This window comes from Anopheles coluzzii, chromosome 2, assembly GCF_943734685.1.
Source record: "Anopheles coluzzii chromosome 2, AcolN3, whole genome shotgun sequence".
NCBI classification, from domain to species: Eukaryota; Metazoa; Arthropoda; class Insecta; order Diptera; family Culicidae; genus Anopheles; species Anopheles coluzzii.
Genome location: NC_064670.1, coordinates 17,205,878 through 17,217,725, shown reverse-complemented (window position 1 = coordinate 17,217,725; position 11,848 = coordinate 17,205,878). Strand labels below are relative to the sequence as shown.

General features: G+C 43.0%; 3 protein-coding genes across 3 annotated transcripts; 1 reads left to right on the top strand and 2 right to left on the bottom strand.

Annotated features, from left to right (window-relative positions):
* Positions 1-3,310: 3,310 nt before the first annotated feature.
* On the bottom strand, positions 3,311-5,395 carry LOC125906397 (cytochrome P450 4c21-like). Its single transcript, XM_049606951.1, has 4 exons — positions 4,927-5,395; positions 4,454-4,836; positions 4,202-4,381; positions 3,311-4,115 (listed from the first exon to the last, which is right to left on the bottom strand). Exons 1-4 carry the CDS (start codon positions 5,276-5,278, stop codon positions 3,513-3,515), a joined length of 1,518 nt encoding a protein of 505 aa, XP_049462908.1. The 5' UTR covers positions 5,279-5,395; the 3' UTR covers positions 3,311-3,512.
* Positions 5,396-6,063: 668 nt separating this feature from the next.
* On the top strand, positions 6,064-8,040 carry LOC120952669 (cytochrome P450 4c21-like). The gene is made up of 5 exons (XM_040372120.2): positions 6,064-6,446; positions 6,542-6,794; positions 6,863-6,989; positions 7,060-7,242; positions 7,317-8,040. The coding sequence occupies exons 1-5, from the start codon at positions 6,098-6,100 to the stop codon at positions 7,902-7,904; spliced, it is 1,500 nt and encodes a 499-aa protein (XP_040228054.2). The 5' UTR covers positions 6,064-6,097; the 3' UTR covers positions 7,905-8,040.
* A 568-nt stretch (positions 8,041-8,608) lies between these two features.
* On the bottom strand, positions 8,609-10,592 carry LOC120952047 (cytochrome P450 4c21-like). Its single transcript, XM_049606958.1, has 4 exons — positions 10,085-10,592; positions 9,612-9,994; positions 9,365-9,544; positions 8,609-9,278 (listed from the first exon to the last, which is right to left on the bottom strand). Exons 1-4 carry the CDS (start codon positions 10,434-10,436, stop codon positions 8,676-8,678), a joined length of 1,518 nt encoding a protein of 505 aa, XP_049462915.1. The 5' UTR covers positions 10,437-10,592; the 3' UTR covers positions 8,609-8,675.
* Between the last annotated feature and the right edge of the window lie 1,256 nt (positions 10,593-11,848).

Here is an 11,848-nt window from a genome sequence, read left to right as displayed (position 1 = left end):
GCTGGTGTGCTGGCTGCCTGCCTGTCCGGTCCTCTAGCTTGTTTGCTTTGTGTGGCTGGCTGTGGTGCCCTTTTCCAGTCCAGCAAAATGCTTTCCCCCCCAAATGGGCTTGGGTCGGTGCATATTCCCCGTCTAGTTTTGTGTAGCGATGGTGAGTAGCCTGAGTGACCTGATAAAGCGTATCATTGCGTATTGGAATGTTGCTTGTTGCACAGGTTTGATCTTGCGTAGAAAATAGAAATGACTTTATCTTAACACAACTCCTGACTGGTACCCTACCTTTGATATTGATTGATGTTTATTTTTAAAATATTTTAAATAACATTAAAAAGGTTTCGAGCCACATGCTGCTCCACTTCATTTGCTAAGGTCATTGCAAAACGAGTCATGACGAGAGAACAACGCAATTGCAAAGATACTTTCGTTGAGGCGGTTTAGATTGGTGTTACGAGTGAAACCTTCGATACTTTCTGAGTAACTTTTCAGTTGTATTTTTAAATCCGTGTAGAAAGAATATGTGCGTGTTGTTAATAATTCCTATGCATGACAGATATTTTTTTTTATGATTTTCTAGAATCAAACGACTTGAAAAATCCAGGTTGATCGTGACAGCAATTTATTTAATTTTCGATACTCGTTTCATATTTCTTCGATACTTTGCTTCCATTTCAGTAGTTGAGATTTTCAACCTTTCTGCTTCTTTTTTGTTTTCCCCTCAAGTGCTGTCCGAAGCGGTTAATGAAACGTATCATTACTCTAGCTAAAGGGCGTTAGTAAAACAAACGTGAGGTAAACATGAAACCGTCCGTCAAACACAGACGCTCCTACCATCCTTTCTCCATCAATCCGGCGCACATGCTCTTAATTAGTTTGACCCCTCCAGCACAGACCAGCATTATGCAATAGCATCATTAACCACGCGGCTCAAGCGCATCCACTGGGCCAAAAACCGCACACAGGAGCACACAGGTGCATCCTGCCCATTTCCAATAGCCTTTATCCACATCGACACACACACACATTAGTTGATTTCGTTTCTACTACTACCGCCCAATGTTTGCACTTTAGTTGCATTTCGATTAATCGTGTTTCTTTTTCCACCAACGAAACACTCATCAAAGTTTATCGATCACCGGTTTGGCAAGTCTCGGACGATGACTAGCCGTTTGATTGGTGTTTTTGTATTAGCAAATCCTGTAGTTCGCTTAGTAGTGCGGGGGGCGGCATGTCCGAGCTTTTCTCAACATTTTGTTACATCTTTTTCGACGTGTATTTGTTTGTTCTCTGCGCCTCATTCCATACCGGTACGCATTGAGGCATCGAAAGCTTTCCTCCCCATCAGAGCGGGCTATTTTGTGTGCTTTGGGTCGAGTTTTGTATTCGGGTTTCTTTTTTTTACCACTCGGTTTTTTTTACTTCTCCTAACCCCTCTGTCTGTGTAGATGCATCTCTGGTGTTGCTGTTTTGCTATTTCACTTTCATTTCTTCATCAGCGGTTCACCCCTCGCCCCGCCCCCTCCTCCATTTCTTGGTTCACTTCTTGTTTCTCCACGCAACTGCTGCACCGGCAGGTGCCTAGGATGAGGAGCCATCGGCAACGGTTAATTGCACATTGTTGATGCATATGTTAGCGCTGGGTGTCGGTGGGGATTTACGGATTCCGCACGGATAGTTCGCAGCAAGAAAGTGGAAAAAATCGAGCATCGCCGGGGCGTTGGAACGTGTCTGGAATCGGGGCGGTTTGGTAAACATGTAAATAGTTTGCTGAAAATGAAATTGAATGGTTAGCTGCGAGTTTCGTTACCGTTCTGCTGAGCTTTTATGAAACTCTATTTCGATAGTGGTTTCTAAAAATCTGTTAAAAAATTATCATAACGTTTAGGGGGGGGGGGGGGGGAAACAGATCTCGCTCTGCCTGCACATGCAGCCGTTCGGCGGAGTCGTCAGATGATATATATGTGGCCAAAATGTGTGTCAAATCGGTAGCACCATCAGAGCGACCTGTATACGTGTGAGTGGATGTGTGCAGTGTCGCGCAGTGTCTTGCAATTGCAGCTGCATCCGCATGCTAACACGTCTGTCACCGATTTTCCCATGACCTTCCCTGCGCGACATGACGCAGTAAATTGCATTGTTTGCTGCGTCTGAGTAGTTTTTCATCCGATGCATGCTTTCTTTTCGAGCCAGCGGTAGAAGTGTGCCGGCGGAGGCAGTGCGTATATTGTTGGCGGTGGCTTATTTTGTGGCTTGCAGCAAAGTGCACACAGGTGGTGGCGTGGTTGAACGGAGATACACGTGCTAGTGTGTGGCTGGCTGGTTTGCTGACTGACAGATCTGATCGTGGTTGGTTTCGGGGAAAGAGAATCTGGATCAGACTGACAAAATGGGCCCTTGTGCAATGCAATACAGATGATTATCAGATTAGGTTAACATGGTTGGCGTTGCTGTGCTTAAATTTAACCTATTTGCAATTGCATCCGACGAATGAAGTCATTCTCGAATGTACCTTTGGGTTCTGCATGGATCTTTTTGATACGAATACGCTTTCACATGTAATTTGGTAATGGTAATGTAAAATGAGAAATTTATGAAACTGATGCATAAAAGTAATGATCATATAATTTAATCAACTGCACATTAACACTCGAACTCTCCAAAAATTGAAGACGACAAACAAAAATTAAACAGTTTAAGGACGAGATTAAATATAGAGAACAAAAAACCGTAAACCATAACCGAGCGTAAAAGGTAGATTTGCAAATACTCAGTCTACGTGCGATTTACTCTTATTCCATCGTCAAAGATAACTAATAGATTGTGGAAAAATACAATATTTGTTGCTGTATTAAGAACTTTTATACTTTCTGGTACTATACCTGGTACAGCAGTGTTTTAAAACATATTTAGGAGCTAAATATAAAGATTGTATTTAATTTGTATAAATGAACCGATTGCAAATCCACCTAAAAAATAGCAGGAAGTAATAATCGCCTGATTAATGCCGATGTTTGTTTATTTATTTATATATTTTTATGCCGATGTTTTAATTGTTTAAAATTTTCTCCTCGATTGCCCTCCACTGAAGCCATGTTTGCTGAACAAATGCTGAATGTAATGCGGATTGACTAGCAACAGGCGCATACCGTTTATGGCAAGCACTGCAAGCAAATGAAAATGCAAACGATCACATGGTCAAGAAATGTAAGGGATTTTCCAATTTCTTTGTTTGTTCCACTAACCAGTGATTCATGTGAGCATTATTTTTATTTTCATCATCTATCGTTTGTCCAAGATTTAACGTGTGTTTTTTTATTAAGTAAATCTTTATTATGTTACTCATTATTCTTCATTTATTATTACTTTTGAGTAATTGGTATTACCCACTTCTTGTAGTATTAATTGTGTTTAAATTTTTAAAATAAGATTGTACTCCACAATACTGCTTGATTTGTTGTGTTTAGCATAAAATTCACATCAGTATTTGTTCCGTATCTATTTCACCTTCCGCTAGCTCACTGTACGACATTTGCTCTACGCTTTACGCATATGCTGTGGCCCGTACCAACCTTGAGCGTTACCGCGAAGGACAGTCTCAATGAGTCGGTTGGCGTGAGCGGTGTGGACAGTTGATATTTGCGAAGTACCTGCGTTACCATAATTTTCATGGCAAACATCCCGTACCGATAGCCGATGCAGTTTCGGGGCCCTCCACCGAATGGAATGTAGCTGAAGGGATGTTGCTTCTTGGCATCGTACTGTGCAGGATCGAATCGATCCGGATCGAAAACATGCGCCCGCTCACCCCACAGCTCCTTGTTGCGATGCAAGGTAAGGATGTTGATGAGCAGCGTTACCCCGGATGGGACGATCACATCACCCAGCTTCACCGTCTCGATCGTTTCCCGTCCGATGAGTGGAGCCACAGGATACACTCGCATCGTTTCTTTGATCACCTGCTCGAGATACGTTTGAGCCGAAATGGTTTCGTACGAAAAGTCCGGGGCGGCTCTACCGTAGATGGAGACGATTTCTTCGTGGACCCGATCTTGTACCTCAGGATGCATTGCGATCATCAACAGAATGAAAGCGACCTGGTTGGCTGTTGTTTCACTGCCCTGCACAATCAATGTACAAATGTTTACGATGAAAATGAATACAAAGATTGATTACCATATTCGCATGTACATTAACAATATCTTACCGCTCCAATAATTGTGTAAAGATGGTTTTCAATCTCCTGCATTTCCAAGTCTCGACCACCTCGCTGCGTGTGCAGCAACTGGTCAAGAAAAACCATCGGCTTCCGGTAATGCTCCTCGTCCTCTGAGTGTGCGTTATCCAATCGTTGCTTGGAAAGTCTCTCTCGTTTTCCGTATAAAATCTGAAACGATAGCGTTCAAACAATGTAAAAACTGCATTGCACACCCACGAATGTCATCACAGCCACACTCACCGGATTTACTACATGTTCCAGGTTAACCCTCACCTTCTGCATCTCGCGGTACCTTTGCGTTAACGTAAACAACAGGTCACTGTAAAGCAGCACATTAAACAGACGGCTGCTCATAATGGCGCACATCTTCTCGATAGCTCCGCAAGCCTCACGTGCTTGCGGATCGTCCGTAATGTCGCTCTTGAGGGAGCTAGCGCACACCATCTCGAGTGTGCACTGAGCGGTATAATGAAGCACATCGAACGGTTGTCTACAATCTGCCTCCTTCACCATGCGTGATACCATTACTTCCGAGCATCGATTGAAGATCGAAATGAAACTGATAAGGATGCGTTGGTTAAAGGCAGGATTAAGCGACTTTCGGTACAGCTTCCAATCGGTATCTGGAGGAATAAGCGGCACATTGATTGTGTGTTTTAGAATATTTCACTTGCCATCACTTCGTAACACACACACTTGAGAGCGAAACTTACAGCGAGACGAAATCAATCCATAGTCGAGCTCGAGAAAACGGTAGAAAAACGCTTTATCCTGACAGGCGCTCGATGTGAGCGCTTGTTGGATAAGATCCGGATCGGACAGACACAGGACCGTCTTGGGGCCGAGCGATAGTTTGAAAAGGCGACCGTATTTGCGGAACAGCTCATTCACCACACTGAAGGTATGCTCGTCCGAGCCCAAGAACAGATGGGCTGAACCGATGAGCGGATAAGACCGGGGACCGGGAATATCTTTGCCAAACAACTGGGCACTGGTTTTGCGGGAGAGCTTGCTCCAATAGAGTACAAGCCCGAGCAGTAGGATGAGTGCAGGTATGAAGAACATTTTCGCTCCTTCTCGTCCGACCGACAGCCACAAACTAATTTTGGATGAGATTCAACGGTGTCTTGAAGTGTTCTGTAATGTTATTATTTTTTGTTAATTGAGTTAACATTTAATCTTCCATCAGACAACAAAATGGTTAGAGACATTGGTCATCTCTTTTAAGCAGTCTACCGCACTAGATGCTGTAGGATTTAGTAGCCATTCCCCTGAATCATAAAAGACCGGTCGAGTTAAAGTACTGTCGCAAAAAAAAGAAACATTTATGGCGGCAGGTTTAATAGTTCACTGTAAGGTTATTCTTTCTGATGTTGTTTTTTTTTCATCTTTACATTGATGCTGAAGGTTTCTGTTTGTTTTTGGGTAAAACCATACCACCAGACTTTGTCGTCAAATATGTTCTTTTCGCGAAAACTTTCTTATTTATTCTAATATTTTTTGCTACTCTCAGGGTTGACACCGAGCTTGCGTCAGGGTTAGCAGAATAACCATGATAATGAAATGAGTACTGCGGTACAAAAGTGGCAGGGTAGTAACGAGCTTGTAAAATCTACGGTAATGGACATCGAATGACGCTGAGGGCAAAGTTCTGACGACCGATGTTGTTTAGGCACGAAACGTTCCACGTCATGAGAACAACGATATAAAAAATTTCGTCTGAAGACGAGTTCAAAATGTAACCTAATTCCACTTCCGATCCAAGACGTAATTTGTTTCCGCTTGGTAAACAGCTTGTACTGAATAGATAAAAGGCTTTGCGATCATTTACTCGTCGCTCAGTAGTGGTACGTGTGCGAGTGTCGTCATAAGAAAAGTGTGATCATGCAGCTATTTCTGCTGACGCTTGTCGTTATCTTCGGTGCAGTTTTGTACCGGAAGCATCAGAAAATGTTTAAATTTGCGGAGAAGATAGAGATGCTTCACTCCTACGTGCCAGTGTTTGGCCACTCATTGCTGCTGCTGGGCAAATTGCCCGAAAAAGTGTTCCAAATATTTAAAAGCGCTTACCTGCAACATGATCGTCTGTTTCAATTGCGGCTGGGATTGATGCTGTTCGTGTGTTCGTCTCATCCGGATATAATGCATGCGGTGCTGGACAATCCAAAGTCGATGAACAAACCGATGCTGTACGATTTTTTCAAACTCGACCAGGGATTGTTTGCCACACCCTGTAAGTGAACGAATTCAAATAGCAAAAAATAGGATAAAAATGATAATTCAATATCAAAATAATCTAATATGTGTGTGTGTCTGTGTATTTTAAAGATGGTTTATGGAAGCATCAGCGCAAAACGCTCAACACGTCCTTTAACAAACGAATTTTGGATAGCTTTCTTCCGCTATTTGACAAGTGTGCGCGGAAAATGGTTAACGCAATCAAGCAGGAGGCCGATCTGTCCCGAGTGGATGTGATGAAGCACTGTAGCCGCTGCACGCTGGACATGGTGTGTGGATCAACGTTTGGCTCGAACATTCTGGACGACCCGGAAGCGAACAAATTTGTTCCTATGATAGATAAGTGCGTACAAGCGACGAAACAATCAAATTTCGGCAGAGATTAATCATAGTAATTTGGATAATTTGCAGAGCATTTGAAATAATCGCAAGGCGCGTTGTGACTGTATCGAAGTATCCCGAATTTATATACAAGCTCACTTCCGACTACAAAGAAGAAATGTACCTACGATCGACGTTTTACGAATATGTGTACTCGGTAAGTGCTGTAATGTAGAGTGCCTATCGAGTACCATTAAACAATTACACCGTGACTCGATTTGTTGTAGATTATCAACAGAAAAAGAGCCTCCTTGACAGACGAAAATACTGACAAGCGCAACGAAGCCGATGATGACATCGAGTATCGTAAGCCACAGATATTCGTCGAACATTTGGTAAAGGGAAAGCGTGCGGGTGAACCATTTCCAGATCTCGAAATACTGCACCACGCTGTTACAATAATTGTGGGGGTAAGCATTTGCTAACTTTTACGGTGTGAAGTATGATTTTTTTCTCGCACTTTATACAACCTTATCATTGGTAGGGCAATGACACGTCGGCATTAGCACTATGCAATCACCTTACACTACTGGCAATGCACCCAAAGGTACAGGAGAAAGCACGTGAGGAAATTATGGCCGTTTTTCCTACCGGAGTGGAGCTAGAGACGACACCGGAAGCGTTAAGCCAGCTACCGTACCTGGAGCGATGCATTCTGGAGGCGTTGCGTTTGTGTCCTTCTGGGCCACTACTAGGTCGGGTATGTAGCGAAGACATCGAGGTGGATGGTAACGTTATTCCGCGCGGGACGAACTTTCTGTTTAGCATTTTTGCGCTGCACCGAAGAACGGACGTGTGGGGACCGGATGCGGAAGGCTTCGATCCGGATCGGTTTCTGCCCGAACGGTCGCAAGGTCGCCACCCGCATGCGTACGCACCGTTCAGTATGGGATCGAGAGATTGCATCGGCAAGCGGTATGCAATACAAGGGATGAAGCTGGTGTTGGTCCATCTGTTGCGCAGTTTTCGGTTTTATACCGACCTGGAGTACGAGCAGGTGGAGTACAAGTTTGATATTACGCTGAAGCTATCGCAGGGCTATAAATTTAAGATCCAATCAATTGATGTTTGAGTGTTGAGTGATGACTTTCAGTATGGTAGTATGGAAGGAATACTTCTTAGATTGTACTGATTTTGAAATAGTGGATGCTAAACATGTAATTAGGTATACAATATAAATGTTAAAACCTGCCAGTTCACGTTCTTGAAAAAAAATCAAGAACAAATGAATGAATAAAACCCTTTTGGATTATTGAATATTATAATTTAAAAAAATCTTTCATACATCAGACGGCATTGTCTATATAACTTATGTTATGATACTTTTTAGTTGAATTTGAAGTTAAGAGTTTTACATATAAACGACCACAATAAACACAAATAAATGCCACCACGAGAGAGAAGTGCATCGTACTACGAACTTATTGATTGAGCCGGACTGTCTTCAAATAAGAAGTGATGTTTTTCGCTGATGCCACTGACGTGAACACCATCAGTTTACCAAGAGATGCACAATTTTGACTTTCACATTTTTGCTCTGTACAATCAAAACAAGAACTGATATAAGGGGAGCTGATGCAGAACAGATTCGGGTTCGAACTGTTCGAACTCATATCAACCTCAAGGCCGCCAAGTTTGATGTTACCCCAAAGCTATCGTGGGGACGCCCGAGTCATTGTTACTGAGTAAAACTTGAGAATAAAATAATATCCTTTTTGAGATATAATTTGGTTCTATTGTTTTATTTTTCTTATACTTATTTTGATGGAACACAAACATAACAAATACAGACATAAACAGTAACATAAACATACAAGCGTTGTAAATTTTGCTTGATGAAAAGCTAAAGTACGACACCTGCTCTACGCTTTACGCATATGCTGTGGCCCGTACCAACCTTGAGCGTTACCGCGAAGGACAGTCTCAATGAGTCGGTTGGCGTGAGCGGTGTGGACAGTTGATATTTGCGAAGTACCTGCGTTACCATGATTTTCATGGCAAACATCCCGTACCGATAGCCGATGCAGTTTCGGGGCCCTCCACCGAATGGAATGTAGCTGAAGGGATGTTGCTTCTTGGCATCGTACTGTGCAGGATCGAATCGATCCGGATCGAAAACATGCGCCCGCTCACCCCACAGCTCCTTGTTGCGATGCAAGGTAAGGATGTTGATGAGCAGCGTTACCCCGGATGGGACGATCACATCGCCCAGTTTCACCGTCTCGATCGTTTCCCGTCCGATAAGTGGAGCCACAGGATACACTCGCATCGTTTCTTTGATCACCTGCTCGAGATACGTTTGAGCCGAAATGGTTTCGTACGAAAGGTCCGAGGCGGCACTGCCGTAGATGGAGACGATTTCTTCGTAGACCCGTTCCTGCACCTCGGGATGCATTGCAAGCATTAGCAGAATGAAAGCGACCTGGTTGGCAGTTGTTTCACTGCCCTGCACAATGAATGTAAAAATGTTTACGATGAAAATGAATACAAAGATTGATTACCATATTCGCATGTACATTAACAATAGCTTACCGCTCCAATAATTGTGTTAAGATGGTTTTCAATCTCCTGGATTTCCAAGTCTCGACCACCTCGCTGCGTGTGCAGCAACTGATCAAGAAAAACCATCGGCTTCCGGTAATGCTCCTCGTCCTCTGAGTGTGCGTTTTCCAATCGCTGTTTGGATATTTTTTCTCGTCTGTCGTACAAAATCTGTATCGGTGGCGTTCAAACTATATTACAATTGCAAACCCATGTATGTTATCAAAGTTACACTCACCGGATTTACCACTCGTCCCAACGTAGCCCTCACCTTCTGCATCTCGCGGTACCTTTGCGTCAACGTAAACAGCAGGTCACTGTAAAGCAGCACATTAAACAGACGGCTACTCATAATGGCGCACATCTTCTCGATGGCTCCGCAAGCCTCGCGCGCTTGAGGATCGTGTGTTATGTCGCTTTTCAAGGAGCTAGCACACACCATCTCGAATGTGCACTGAGCGGTGTAATGAAGCGCATCGAACGGTTGTCTACGATCTGCCTCCTTTGCCATGCGTGCTACCATTACTTCCGAGCATCGATTGAAGATCGATATGAAACTGATAAGGATGCGTTGGTTAAAAGCAGGATTAAGCGACTTTCGGTACAGCTTCCAATCGGTATCTGGAGGAATAAGCGGCACAACGATTGTGTGTTTTAGAATATTTCACTTGCAATCACTTTGAAACACACACACTTGAGAGCAAAACTTACAGCGAGACGAAACTAATCCATAGTCGAGCTCCATAAAACGGTAGAAAAACGCTTTATCCTGACAGGCGCTCGATGTGAGCGCTTGTTGAATAAGATACGGATCGGACAGACACAAGAACGTCTTGGGGCCGAGCGATAGTTTGAAAAAGCTACCGTATTTGCGGAACAGCTCATTTATCACACTGAAGGTTCGCTCGTCTGAGCCCAAGAATAGATGGGCCGAACCGATGAGCGGATAAGACCGGGGACCGGGAATATCTTTGCCAAACAACTGGGCACTGGTTTTGCGGGAGAGCTTGCTCCAATAGAGTACAAGCCCAAGTAGCAGGATGAGTGCAGGTATGAAGAACATTTTCGCTCCTTCTCGTCCGGCCGACAGCCACAAACTAAATGCGACCGAGCTTCAACGGTGTCTTGAAGTGTTCTGTATCGTTTCTGTAAGGCACGACCGCAGCATCCGATAGCAGAATGCAGACATGGGAACAGGCCTTTCTAAAATGCGGAGAAGTCCTTCCGCAAGGAGTGTGATTTCCCACAAGTAAAGAGAGAGAGAGAATAAATTGAGAATAAAGAGAACAGAAGCAGAGAAATTGAACGGACAGGTCGAACAAATAGAAATAAAAAATATATTGCATGCTATCGACAGAAGTCGATGCATTTATGTGCTTATGCATAGTCCTATGAGCATGTAAAATAGGGGTTTGCAAAAAAAAAGATCTTGTGAACACTAACTTTTGAATAAATTACTTTCGGTCACATAGCTTTTACATGACTATCTAGCTTTTCGTGTTTTATTTGAAGTCTAGCTAAAGTGTTACATGATACTATCGAGGGAGAGAAGTGCATCTTATTACGAACTTGTTGATTGCACCAGACTTTCTTCAAATAAGAAGTAAAAATTTATTCGAGTCTTGAGAACAGCACTGTTAAGTTTAAATTTATTTCTCATCACGGTATGTTCGAGGACTGATGAAAAGTTAGCACCACACTTACAGGCTGCAGTGCACTATGGAGCGGCCTCGAACAAACCGCGGTGATAAGTCATTATTGTACTATTTACGATATGTATTATATCGAATCTTGTTCAAATTGTTCATGATTTTAAGCGTTGGAAATCTAGATGGCACTGTACAGCGTTTTTACAGGGACTGTCAAATGTTAAAAATATTTTGGCACACAATATATAGACATTCGACCCAATAACGAGGCTGAGCAAGGGGGTCATTGCGTCATACTCTAGGTGTTGGTCTTCATGCTCTAGAGAAAGTCTTTATATTGGGTGCCAAAGTATTTCTAATTAGTAAAAACCCTGTATCACATTGCTGTACATCGCCACAGACACGTATTTCAATCAGTGGATACAATCGTCATCAACATAGTTTTGTATTTGAGAATCATTGTTCTTCTTCTTCTTTGACTCAACAACCGATGCTGGTCAAGGCCTGCCTGTACCCACTTGTGGGCTTTGCTTTCAGTGACTGATTGATTCCCCCCCCATAGCAGGATAGTCAGTCCTACGTATGGCGGCGCGGTCTATTTGGGGATTGAACCCATGACGGGCATGTTGTTAAGTCGTACGAGTTGACGACTGTACTACGAGACCGGCAATCATTGAGAATCATTGTATTGGTTTTAATAAAAAACGATCAAAATAACCAACACAAAATTTCAAACATTCATAAATCAAGTAGTTAAAAATAAAAAGGTATCATCCATTTTACAATTACTTATAGAACCCTTCATTAGATAATTCGTTATTTAAAA